We start from the raw sequence: 14,223 nt of genomic DNA, 5'->3' as shown, positions 1-14,223 counted from the left end.
CTAGCGGGCGAGGCATGATATACGAAAACCCAATCACGTGACACAGCACAATAACTTTTTTCATTTCTACGTTCGCCGTAGCAATTCGACAAGCCGAAACAAAAGAACTAGTAAAAATAAATAAATAATATTTAACCCACTCGTTACCGTCCATCTGGCCGCACGTTCGCCTTAGGGCCCCCCTGCTGTCGCCTTGCGGGCACCTTGAGGCTACCTTGCGTCTGCCTTGAAAATTCTATGGCCGCCGCTGGGCGCCCTTAATGTCACCGTGCGACATCAAATCAAAGACCGTATGGCAACCCCACGTTTTCGGTCTCCACAATTTCTAAATACGCCGTGCGGTTCCTCGAAAAATAAAAACATATGTGATTGCTACATTGTGTGACTGTGGAAATACTGCAGCCGCCGTATAATTGCTAGTGGCCGTAGATTTTGGAGACCCCACGGCCGCCGTGGCAAATGTGATTTAGGCCTTAACACATGGACCACAGTTGTGTGGAAGCCGTCACTTTCAATAGACTTGGTGTCCCTCATTTACCCAGGTGTATATATATATATATATATATATATATATATATATATATATATATATATATATATATATATATATATATATATATATATATATATATATATATTGTTGCGGTTCTCGGAACCACATGCATACAACAGATAGGTGTCCCAAGACAGTTACTCCAGGAATATACGTGTAGATAAACCCCTTCCTTTTGTTTAGCGGGACAACAAGGGAGTGCTTTGCGGTGATCTAATAGCGAGGTCTGCTTAAATCATTTTCTTCTTCATTTCGTCCACCCATTCTTCTTTCTGTCTGATTATTCCTGAGGTGAATCAGCCACGTGCACCTTCGCTGTAAGGTGGGGCCTCATGTAGCCCAGCGCGTGCGGCGCCACTGTTAGGAAACGGCTGTACAGAGATCCTCATTCCCGGGCGAGCCCTAAACCCGGCGTGTGCGGCGAGTCATGTGCGCTTGGCAGTGTGGGGCTGTCGACTCAGCTTCCGATGGTCTGGGGAGGATTGCCGGTTGCATTAAAAAGGCATGCAAATAAATACCTCTGAAGAGGCTGCACAAATGGTGTTTTTCACGGCATGGGAAACACAGCCAGCACGACGCCCACGCTGCACGAAACACGTACGGCGGCCGATAAAGACGACTCCACGCGATGTTTGGCGGGATACGAGTGTGCGGAGTAGAAGCGGCTTGTCCTTTTTCAACCTCAATATCTGACACATATTGGTGTTCGCCCCGCACACATGCTAGCGGAGTCGTGAAAATGCGAGCGCTGGCCATGTGCGTAATGGCGGAACCGCGCACACTGTATGGAAGGTGCTCAAAAACAGACACGTACATCGCTCGTGAAACGTACATGGATTTATCCATGGCGATGTACCTTCGGCCCTCGCTGGCAGCAGCGGATTCTCCACGGATGGTGACTGTCTTCTCGTCTCTACGGACAGCAAAGCTGCGATCAAGCCGGGGAACGTACAGTGCGGGCCACGTTGGTGCGCGCGGAGCGAGCCCGTTGATCGATGCTGGTCGAACGCCCCGAGCGGGCATGCGGGACCCTCGATCGGTTGCCTAGGCATGGCCCGGGGGGGTTTGCAGGATGATTCGCGTGCCAATTTCGGTGTGGGCGATTCGTGTCATGTCGTGGGGTCAGAGCGGAATACTGCGGCTGTCTGGGATGGCCTTGCCGGAAACGAAGTGAGGCGGTTTCTGGCCAAAATTGGCGGATCATATGAGGGGTCAGGGCCAATTGGAGCGCCCGATTCAGGTGATGATGTTTCGATTCGGGGTGGCCCCTCCCCACGAGCTGCAAGTCCTAAAAAGGCGGAGCAGTCTCTCTTGCCACTTTCTCTTTCTCTTTCTCCACCTCGCCTCGCCTCGTTGACACCGCCATGACCCCCCTCCTGCTGCCCGGACTCAGTGCACACCCACATGACGTCATCCACCTCATCTCCACCCACACGACGTCGTCGACCCCACCAGCCTACCACTCCACCCTCGCACTCTGGACTCCGCCCCTTCTCGACTCAAGCTCCTCCTTTCCGTATACGGTCTCCACATGTGCGGCTGAAGCCAGAGACAACGCACCCATTGTCGGGTACTGCACCATGGAGCATCCCCCCCCCCCCCTAAACGTATTGGTGGCACGTCGTGCTATCGGGCACAAAGGTACCGAGATCATAGTCTCAACTCCCCTCCCTTCCTGGTTTCAAAACTCCCTCTTCATCGGGTTGTGTGTGTGTGTGTGTGTGTTGGTGTGCGTGTTGGTGTGCGTGTTGGTGTGCGTGTTGGTGTGCGTGTTGGTGTGCGTGTTGGTGTGCGTGTTGGTGTGCGTGTTGGTGTGCGTGTTGGTGTGCGTGTTGGTGTGCGTGTTGGTGTGCGTGTTGGTGTGCGTGTTGGTGTGCGTGTTGGTGTGCGTGCTGGTGTGCGTGCTGGTGTGCGTGCTGGTGTGCGTGCTGGTGTGCGTGTTGGTGTGCGTGTTGGTGTGCGTGTTGGTGTGCGTGTTGGTGTGCGTGTTGGTGTGCGTGTTGGTGTGCGTGTTGGTGTGCGTGTTGGTGTGCGTGCATGCGCTCGCTGGTGCCTGTCTGCTTAAGTAAGACTGCAGAAGATTGTTATCATTATTATTGTTATTAATTTCGCGTTAAGTCTGCTCTGTGTCCCCTTTTGTAAGTTGAGTGTAAATAAATCATTATTAGGAATGTTCCCAGCTCGTCTTTGTATTTTCTTCCATTGATCCAACATGGTCCGAATCCTACTTTAGCCAGGACTTTATTCCCAACGATCCCTTCCTTTTAGCTGGGACATCCTTGGCAGTGTCGCTTGGCTGCATCTGATCCGGAAAGGTGATCCGTTCCGGAAGAGTGATCCGGTTTAGACAAGGCGTACCAAGGGTGTGTTCCCTGGTAATTAAATCACGTGATTAATTAGGTAACCCGATTAACCCATAGATGGGAGGACCCGAGGTCACGTGGTTGAGTTCTTAGCGTCCACGTTCGGTTGAGCGACCCGCCGCGTCACGGAATTGTCCGTGTGCGATGGCCTACAATTCCGGGGAGTCTGGTGGGAACCGACATAGTTTTCCCCACCTCGTGGTTTTCTCACCTGACCCCCGGCATGCAAATATATATATATATATATATATATATATATATATATATATATATATATATATATATATATATATATATATATATATATATATATATATATATATATATATATATATATATATATATATATAGTTACGGTTGTGAAAATCCACAAACAACCCTTCAGGTTCCCCAAAGGTTATATTAGTTATTTCAGTCAGTGTGTTGCAAGTTAGATTTCCCCACCGAAGTATAACGGGTCTTGTTCATGTGCCGGGCTGTGGATCTTTGAGTTAGCCATGATTCTTTTCTATCTTTTATTTCAAACAAACATCTTCTCATCGCAATACTATCATGTCCTCCTCAGCGAGGCGGCAACATGCCGTCGGTGCAAACTTGTGCCGCGACAGGCAGGGCGATTTCAACCACGTCCGCGTGTGATCAGCCACTTTCACGGCAAAATCGGATCAGAATGGCCTTACCCTCTGAAGGAGCTGTCAATCAGAAGTGAGAGGGGAGGGGCCAGCCAGGGTGGAAGGTGAGAGGTGAAAGATGGGCGTGGCCAATATGAAGAATGGGCGTGGCCAACACCAGGGTGAAAGATCAAAGGGCGTCTCACCCCGGGCCGATAAAAGGGCGTGACTCGAGCAGCTCGTAGCAGTTCGTTCGTCGGAGGGGCGCAGTTCGTCATTGGAGCCAGCCAAGTCCGCAGTTCACTGGAAGGTTCGCCAGCGCAACCAAGTGAGCCAGCCAAGTCCACAGTTCGCTGGAGAGTTCGCCAGCGCAACCAAGGAAGCCAAGTCAGCGGTTCGTTGGAGCCAGCCAAGTCCGCAGTTCGCTGGAAGGTTTGCCAGCGAAAGACCCATTCACTCCTCCAGCGCATCGTCGGCTCGGCCCGACCGACCAGGCCGCGGTGAGGCCAGACTCCGGGGGAGATTGAGCTGCTCGCCAAGCCGCTCAAGCGACTGGCGCGACGTACCCGACGAACAGGGACACCGAGGCTCGCCGACCTGAAGGCCGTCGAGCTGTCATCAAGGGTGGCCAGGTAACCAGCGCGGACTCTCGGAGACCTCCGGTCATCCAGGCTCTGAGAACATTAAAGGCTCAAGGGCCCGTTTTCTTTCTTGGGTTTTTGCATGAAAGTCTGTGACGCCTTGTCTCTTTAAGTAGAATTGTGTGTAAGTGCATGTACATAATAAATAGAACTCGGCTGCAGGCTTTGCTCGTTTCTTGTCCCTATCCCCATTCATTGACTGCTTGCATGCCGACTGTAAATAAATGTCCCATTGATTGAATGTCAACCTGCTCGTTGCGACCCTTCCTGTATTGACTGCCATGGTGCGCTCAGGATATTAACTGGCTTTTAAAACCACTAAAAGGTAAATCTGGTCCGACGGGATTTGGCGAATTAAAACCGCTCGGCTTCGCATACGGAACGAGCTGTTTAAGCGGCTCGTTTTCGTGCAGGTCCCGTCGAGGTATAAACTCCCGGTATTTCTGTCCGCGTGAATAATTAGGTACATCGATAATTCGGCGATCGACCCTGTAGCGCGTGGACAGAATAATTGGCGAGTTTATGACGCGTTAAGGCATCTGTGACTGGATTTCGGCGTTGGTCCGGAAAGTCACGACTGGATTGTCGCCTTCGGTGGGCACGTGACCGCAATTGGGCTGAAGCGGTCATCCGCACGAGGCAGGAATCTACAACAACATATATATATATATATATATATATATATATATATATATATATATATATATATATATATATATATATATATATATATATATATATATATATATACTAGTGCATGCCCGTAGGTGCAAACAAAAAAACTTTCAAACCGCATGCCAGAAACAACTACACAGGCTGTTCCTTCGCTCTCACGTGCCCGTACGTGCGCGGCCGTACATGCAAAAAAAAAAAAAAACTTTCAAACCGCGTGCCAGAAACAACAACCACACAGGCCGTTCCTTCGCTCTCGTAAACGACGACTGGATTGGGGCATTGTGTTTATCTATAAATGCGCATAAGAAATCGAGAAATTATTAGAATCCACGAAGTCATCACTATGCGGAAGTAGTGCGTGCCCATATGGAATGTTCACATGCAATCCACAAATTATCGCTTTCATTGATTTTGCCTTTTATCGCAAGGAAAAGCACAAAGAGAAGAGGAAAGAGGAGAAAAAAAAAGTGCAAAAAATAATTTACTTCCTGCTTCAGAGCATACCAGCACTCTGATGTTACCGAAATTTATGCACCGTCTAATATGAAAACGATCATAACTTGGGGCATTGTGTTTATCTATAAATGCGCATAAGAAATCGAGAAATTATTAGAATACACGAAGTCATCATTATCCGGAAGCACGTACGTTGTAACCCGTAATGGGGAAAGCGGCTGCCCGTAAAATAAATAAATAAATAAATAAATATTCAAACCGCGAGCAACAAACAACAACCACACAGGCAGTTTCTTCGCTCTAGCGTGCCCGTACGTGGGTGGCGCGGAAGTTCGCATATCACAGTTACGATGATTCGCAATTTAGGTTTTAATGGCCAATTATTCAATTTGCGCCAACGTATTTTGCCTTTTCGCAATGTCCTCGCAAGGAAAAACAAAAAGAGAAGAGAAGAGAGGAAAAAAAATTACTTCCTGGTTCGGAGCATACCAGAACTCTGATGTTACCGAAATGTATGCACAGTCTCACATGAAAACTGTCATAACTTGCGGCATTGTGTTTATCTATAAATGCGCATAAGAAATCGAGAAATTATTAGAATACATGAAGTCATCACTCTCCGGAAGTCCGCACGTTGTAACCCATAATGGGGAACATGGCTGAGCTTCCCTTCCCTATCGGCCACGCCCACGCAACAACGTGTATTGTGATTGGTTTGGTAAATAAATGGCCATAACCTGGGAAGCACTTGTCCGATTAATATCAAACCTTGAAAAGGCACATCCTCAGGTCCCCAGCAATATATCTGGTAAGTTTCAATTAGATCGGACTGGCGGTTGTCGAAAAACAGTGGTCACAGACACACACACACACACACACACATTGCTGGAATATATATATATATATATATATATATATATATATATATATATATATATATATATATATATATATATATATATATATATATATATATACACACACACACTGGAAAAAAATTAATGGGATTAGGGTTGGGGATTGAATGTCAAGGTTAGGGTTTGAATGTCAGGGTTTGAATATGAGGCTTAGGGTTGGGTTTGGGTTGGGGTGGGGTTATGTTTGGATTCAGGTTGTGATAACCATGGCCCTCGAGTACTCACAGCCGTAGAAACAGAGTTTGTTGAAGCGCCAAGATGTTGCCTTTAAGGCCCGGTCACACCTTGACATTTTAGCCAGCGATGGCAACGTATTAAAATGTATGTAAAACGCTGACTTACGTTGAACTTTTGATGTTTTTTTTAAAGATTCGGACGTATTTATAACGACTTGGTCTTATGTATAACGCATTGGTAACGGACACAGAACGTTTCGTTGTGTTATAGATAACTTATACCAACGAATGCTGAACCTGTTGTCGGCCTACACAACCGATGCCCAACGATAGTCTAACTTAGGCATAGCGCGTTGCACGCATCACCGACGATGTCGTGACGTAGCCTATTAAAAGGCTGATGCACAACGATTCGAATCATAACTGCCGTGGAAATGGAAGTGTCAACATCGCGGTCACACCTTGGCGATCTTGCCAGCGTATGCCGACCTAAGAAAAAGGTGTCTAAAACGTTGGGGCACGTCAAATACGGTATGAGTAAGTTTGGTATACGTGAGTACAACGCTAAAGTCCGCTATCATACGTCGTAGTAAGTAGAGTACGTCAATAAATTTTAAACATGTTCAAAATTTTACGACGTACTCGGCGTATGACACACGTTCCGCATGCGATGGGGATAAATTTTACACATGATATGTGGACGCTTACACACGTCCACAAAGGCTACTTATAAGCTACTCATAAGTCGAAACACGTCGCGGTAATGTCTTTTTTACGCGAAACTTATTTCTAACTTATGTTTGACGTGCTTTGAACCAATTCTTTACGAAGTCCCAACACACATCGACGTATGTAGACGTATTTCAATGACGTCTTCCGGTCGACAAAAAAAAAAAAATTAATGTGTTTCTAGCTTACAACTGCCATATAAAGACGTGTTCCCAGCGGTTTTGGGAATTGGTATATAAAAATGCTGCTCATAAAAGGGGAACCCAACAGTGTTTTCGAGTCCTTTTTGAGTCGATGTCCATGTCAGCAGTAACAGGATCAGTATCAGTATTATTAGTATTAGTATTAGTATTAGTCGTAGTTTGTTCATGTTGGCAGTAGTAGGTGAGTGTGAGGGGGAGGGTGTGGGTTATGATGGATCGTCCTTGCATTTAACGATTTAACGATTTAACGATTTAAATGATAAACTCAACGATTTAAATGGCTGCATCTCCACTATTGAAAGTAGATGCTTGCGCTCAACAATTGGATTTTTTTTACACTCAACGACTTTTAAACGGTACCACTCAGCTAGTTTCATTGTTTACAATGAACGATTTAAATTGCTGTCACTCGCCTTTGTTTTTTGACGCTGGCGCTCGGAAATTTTAATCGTTTCTATTGAACGTGCTAAATCGCTCAAACCACACTATTGAAAGTAGACGCTTGCGCTCAACAATTCGATTTTTTTTTACACTCAACGACTTTTAAACGGTACCACTCAGCTATTTTCATTGTTTACAATGAACGATTTAAATTGCTGTCACTCGCCTTTGTTTTTTGACGCTGGGGTTTGGAAATTTGAAGCGTTTCTTCTGAACGTGTTAAAACGCTCAAACTCGACTATTTTAAATAGACGCTGCCGATGGACAATTGGAATCATAGCCAAGCTAGACATCGAAGTGTGAACATCCTCGTCATGCCGAAGAAAAGTTTGAAGAATGCTGCAAATAAGTGTCCTGGCCGTGGCCGTGGACGCTGACGCAAGGACGATCCATTATACCGACGTCTTTCAGCCTATGAGTAACTTAAAAGTAACGTCTGTCGATGTGTGGCAACGATCGCGTAACGTGCCAACAACACGTTAATCATTGGTTAGAAATAAGTTTCGGGTACGTGAAACATTACCTCGGCGTGTCTCAACTTATGATTAACTTACAAGTAGCATGTGTTGACGTCTGTCAACGATCGCAGACCATGCATACAACTTGTGGCCAGCGTAGCGGACGTGCGAGTCATACGCCGGCATACGTCGTGAAATTTCAAGCATGAAAAAATTTGAGGACAACCAAAAAGTACAACGTTTAAAGCCAACGTACAACGACGTATGGCAGTGTTTTTCAGCGTGCTCTCAATGTTATCAAAACTTCCCCATAACGTATTCAACGTCTGCCAGCGTTTTAGAAAAAAAAAATCAAAAATCGGCATACGTTGGCTAAAACGTCAAGGTGTGACCGGGCCTTTAATGGCTTAATCTGCTAAAGTCTTGCTTTGAGGTATGAGGACATTCTTTATAACCCTCACCAGAGGTTCATTAGTTACTTGCAAAATTTTTTTTTTCAAGTACCGTATATTGGTCAGTCAATTTTGTTATTCTGTCTGTTTGTCTGTCTGCTTATCACCTACAGGTCACAATTCTAAACTGATCATCATGAAACTGCCAAGTTGTGGAGGTAGTCTCAATTGAGAAGCCGAATGATTTTCTTGAGGTCGAATTTCGAAAATCATCATTTTTCACCGATCGACTTGAAATTTGAACAAGATTTGCATCGTGTGTCACTGGATTGGGAAACCAACTACTTTTGAGGTCAAAAAGTCAAAGGTGAACTCAAGGTCAAACTTCTAAATTCTTCAATTTCAATCTGAAAAATAATCTATTTTCATCCTATTGACCTGACCTTGAATCAAGATTGTCAATTTTAATTTTAATGAAATGGACAATTTGATGTATCCATGGCAACGTTTGGAAAGGAGGGGGGGAGATTTTGCAAGTATCGTGCTTTGCATGACGTCTTTGGACTTGGACTTTGACCAGGGATCTGAGATGAAGACTTAACTCCTTCAGTACCAGATCTCTTCAGAGAATCCTTGGCTATCGCTGGTCAGACTTTGTGTCCACCAAGTGGTTGAGACTCAAATGAAATTTGTTACCTGTCCGTCTGTATGTCTCTCTGTCTGTACAGAACTTTCATGTTTTTCTCCACAACCGCTTTTCGGATTGAGACAAAATTTTAAAGATTGGTGCGACTACTCATGTAGAATGTTTTAATGATAATTATGACGTCATAGGTCACGTGGTGTGGCAGCCATATTGGAAAGACGATAAAACTTTGGACCTCTGTATCTCTGAAACTGCACCAAGGAAAAAATTGAAACTTGGCACCTGGCAAGTACATTTCATGTGGAATGAGGGTGATTTTTTTTATGACATCATATATGCCCTCGTTATGACATTATAATTGCATAATGTAGAACGCCACATCCAATCAGTATGAACATTTTTGAGGGTTATCTTGGGATAAAATGGTCCACAGAAAAAAAAAAAATTTCATGACGTCATTGGTCACATGATTCCGCAGCCATGTTGTTGTTAAAAAAAAATCCTTCAAAAATCTTCTTTTCTGAAGTGGCTGAACAGATTGAGGTAAAAAAACTTTACACATATGACCATCTATCCATGAGGAACAAAAGGGTCACACAAATGACATCATAGGTCACATGGTTTGGCAGCCATATTGGATTTACCCGAAAACTTATAAAAATCTTCTTCACCAGACGGCTGGACAAATCGAGGGGAAACTTCACACAAGTGTTCCTATCCCATGGGTGAACAAATGTCACATAGCAAGTACTCCTCATGCGGAATGAGTGTGGTATTTTTAATGACATCATCAGTGCCTTCGTTACGACATCATAATTGCATATGTTGAACGCTACATCCAATCAGTATAAAAAATTTTGAGGGTCATCGAGGGAGAAAATGGCCCACAAAATTTTTTGATGATGTCATTGGCCACGTGATTTGGCAGCCATATTGTTTTTTGTTTTTTTTTAACCTTCAAAAACCTTCTTCCCTGAAATGGCTGAAAAGATCGAGGCAAAACTTTACACATTTGACCGCCTATCCATAAGGAACAAAAGGGTCACACGGTTTGGCAGCCATATTGAATTTACGCTAAAACCTATAAAAATATACCACTCAAAAGAAGTCCTGGCGAGTCTTTGCAATCTCCGATTGCTTTTTGTCTTGCTCAAAAATGTATTCGGCCCGATATGTTCTCATGGATCAGGCATTATGTGCAGAGTTATGCGCTCTCCCGAGTGCCCTTCCAGTTTTTTTTTTTTTCAGTGATTCTTCACCATTGAGAGATAGGGCTAAAAAGATCTATCGCACGATATCTCAAAAAGTTGTGGACTGATTCGGAGGAAACTTGGTGGACAGATTGGGTGTGGACAAGGAAGAAATGATTTGATTTTGGTGAAGATCCGAATCCGCATCTGGATATGAGATTTATTGAATTTTAAAGTGATTCTTCACCATTGAGAGATATGGCCAAAAACTATATAGTACTGCATTGCATGATATTTGAAAAAAATTATGGGCCCAGTATGTTCTCATGGATCAGGCATTGCGTGGCGGTGGTATGCGCTCCACTGAGTGCCCTTCTAGTTCAACAATGTATTGGGCCCGATATGTTCTTGTGGATCAGGCATTACCAGGGCAGAGGTATGCGGTCTACCGAGTGTCCTTCTAGTTTCAAATGTAGCAGAGACATAATCAACCCCTTCAACTTCTTGAGTTCCAATATACAAACAAACACTATCAAAAATTTTCCAGAAGAAACAAGTAAAAAAAGACGTAAAATGTCATAGCCCCCATTGCTTTCGTAATTTTGTTGTACGGAGTTAAAGGGCCGCCAGTCTACCAGTCAGCCATCTTTGATGAAATCACAAAATAAAGTTAGGTGGAAGTGCATGCCATTGTGTACTGTGCTTGTGCCAAGTTTGAATAATATCGGACCAATCATGTCCAAGAAATGGTTGAAGACGTGTTCAACATCAGGGCTTTTTTTTTTTTACAACGAAAATAGCCGCCATTAGGCCATCTTGAATCCGATCTGGAAAAACAACGACATGCTTATGTAAGCCATCATTCTTTATCTGTATGCCAAGTTTGACAGACATCAGTAAATGCATTTCCGAGAAATGGTTGAGGATGCGTTTGACATTGGGGCTTTTTTAAAATCTTTTTTTACAACGAAAATGGCCACCATTCAGCCATCTTGGACCTGGTGTCGAAAAAAAAAGAAATGATGTGCATATGTATATCATCATGTGTTGTCTTTGTGCCAAGTACGAATAAACTCGCTCCATACATGTTTGAGATATGGTTGTGGACGCACGCACAGGAAAAATCGAGACCAAATCATTAAGCCCCCGTTTCGGACCAAGTCCAATGGTGGCTAATAATTTCTGAGGGGTGGCGTTTGTTTTCTTGAGCAGTCTCATATGAGCAATATTCACTTAGGTTTGTTGAATATTTATTTCAAAGCTTTTTGTTACGTCCACCACTGAACGTGGAAGGAGGTTATGTTTTCACCTCCGTCTGTTTGTTTGTTTGTTACTTAGAAGATTTTTCAAGTGTATTGGTTGGTCTTGTGTGTTATTCTGTTTGTATGTCAGTCCATCGCCGACAGGTCACAATTTTAAACCGATCTTCACAAAACTTCACCACCTGGTAGAGTTTGTCATAAACAAGAAGACTATTGCTTGAGGTCAAGAGGTCAACGTAGGCCAAAGGTCAACAACTTTGTCGAATTTCTAAAATCCTAAATTTTCATCCGATTGACTTGAAATTTGAAGAGGATTTGCATATTTTGTCATTGAATTCAACGACCAGTTATTTTAAAGGTCAACTTTGATTTATGGATTTCGCAAGTATCGGGCGATGCACGACATCTTTCTTCTTCCTTTGTCTGTTTTTGTTTATGTGCAGAATATCTCAAAAAGTTGTGAACAGATTCGGACAAAACTCGGTGGACAGGTCGGGCGCGTGAAAAGGACGAGCTGATGATCTGAATCCAGATCACGTAACCCCCTGAGAAAGGCACACACAACTCCTCCCCCCCCACCCCCCCAAAAAAAACTTTTCACGTCTTGCACAATAATAATATAACAATAATTGCATTGCACCAGCTGGTTACTTACACGAATTAACTTGATTACAACAAGGGCGGAAATGCCCCTTGTGTAAAGTGGAGATGATCATTCCATCAGGGATTGACTCTCTTATAACAGCTTTGTCAACAATCATCTAAAGTAGATTTGTGGAATTGCAAGTATCAATGTTACATGATCAGATGAGAGTTTCTCTTGTACAAAATGCGCTCCCTCACAACGGCTCCGTCAGCTGCCCGTGGAACCTTCACAAGCGAACAACTCAGGTGTGAGGGGAACAGGTGGCCACTTATCTCGAGCAATAAGCACGCACTCACCACGACCCTTGTACCACACCAGCACGTTATTCCTCGTGCGCACCAACTTCTTAAGATCCTTGAGGTCTCCGAGACGCTCGATTTGCAGTCGCTTTCCCTTTCCTGAAGTCCGTGGACAGACACAAGCAACCTACGCGTGCAAACCAGACGGAAGAACACCTTTTGATGGGAATCAAAGAAGAAACAAAAATCATTAAATCATGAATTTGTTGATAAAACAATGTGAAAACAGATAGAAAGCTGGAAGGTTTTCTGTGGACATGATATTAAAATAATTGAATTAAACACAAACACACACCACTGGGTATCATGCGATACAACGTGCACCGAGTAATTATGTACATAGTTCACGTGTGATGGACGAGCGTGTACAGGTGTTCAATGTAGACTTCATGTGTAGGTGGAGATGACAATCACCTTGGGAGAAAAGTGTACAAAGCGACACAACACAGAACAGGAATTCCTTGTAAAGGAGAAAAAAAAAAACAATCCGATGGAATTGAAGTGCAGAAGAATTCAACAATGACGTCACAGACCATTAAATGAAGTCACACTCGGTGGTGTTGCGGTGAGTATGGTAGGTCGGTGGTTCGATTCCAAGCTCGGTCATACACTTCGTACATGTATTGTCCATTGTTCAGTAAAAAAATTATAACTAAGCACGAGTGTGGTGTATTTAAAGGAACAGGACAAACCAAAGATTGTTTGCTTTCTCTTCATTGGGAGATTCAAAATACAATACCTAAATAAATAAATTATATATATATATATATATATATATATATATATATATATATATATATATATATATATATATATATATATATATATATATATATATATGAAGGAGTTGTTTAAAAGTTTAAAGTTATGATGTTAAAACGTCTGTTCAATGGAGTAAACATCCCGTCGAACCCTCCACTGGAACCTCCAAGTTTGATGATCGTTCCGAAGGATTTTTTAAAAACTTTTCCGTGTTCGTGAAAAAGCACGAACTCCAGAGTGCGATGTGAGAACGCACACGTCCTTCACACTCACGTACGATCCACGAGTTTTGCACCCGACCCCCCTCGCTGGTCCACATAAACAATGGCACGGCCGCCCTCAGCCACAGCCACAGCCGCAGCCACAGCCGCAGCCACAGCCGCAGCCACAGCCACAGCCACAGCCACAGCCACAGCCACAGCCACAGCCACAGTCCCTTCCTTTGTCCCTCAACTCAAGGTGCGCGTGCCATCGCTGGTGTCACGCGCCGACCGCTCACTCGCTCCCCCCCCCCAACCCCCACAAAGATCACCGTTCCGTGAGAGACGTCTCACCAGGAGGAAAACGCCGCCGATCGCCACAGTCCGGGTAAACATGTCGCCTGAGTGGCGGCAGCGAGCGGAACCGGCGTGGAGCGCCACGTCCTCGATCGGTCCGAACACAATCTCCGCCTCCTGACGAGGTGCGACCACGCTGGGTCACTTCGTACACGTCGGCAAGCTCGCCCGTCCCGAGGGCGACGTTGGCACGTCCCAATGGTGAGGTAATGTGTGTGTGTGTGTGTTGCAGTGAACAAGAGCCGA

General features: G+C 44.4%; 1 protein-coding gene across 3 annotated transcripts in view; it reads right to left on the bottom strand.

The window, feature by feature from the left end:
* PDIA5 (protein disulfide isomerase family A member 5) overlaps positions 1-14,223 on the bottom strand; it is a 66,391-nt gene extending 52,168 nt beyond the window's left edge. The window contains exons 1-2 of one of the 3 annotated variants that reach the window (XM_085893379.1): positions 13,975-14,223; positions 12,656-12,785 (exon numbers count right to left, since the gene is read on the bottom strand). In XM_085893379.1, coding sequence (XP_085749505.1) covers positions 12,656-12,785; positions 13,975-14,016 — 172 coding nt within the window. In that variant the 5' untranslated portion in view covers positions 14,017-14,223. Of the gene's footprint in view, positions 1-12,655; positions 12,786-13,693; positions 13,717-13,974 lie in introns of those variants that run through there. The other 2 variants (XM_085893380.1, XM_085893381.1) reach the window with 2 other exon arrangements.

This window comes from Eptatretus burgeri, chromosome 8 (genome assembly GCF_056783735.1).
Source record: "Eptatretus burgeri isolate ZD-2024b chromosome 8, Ebu_testis_v1, whole genome shotgun sequence".
Taxonomy (NCBI): Eukaryota; Metazoa; Chordata; class Myxini; order Myxiniformes; family Myxinidae; genus Eptatretus; species Eptatretus burgeri.
The sequence above is the reverse complement of the archived record's forward strand: the minus strand, read 5'-3'. Positions and strand labels throughout refer to the sequence as shown.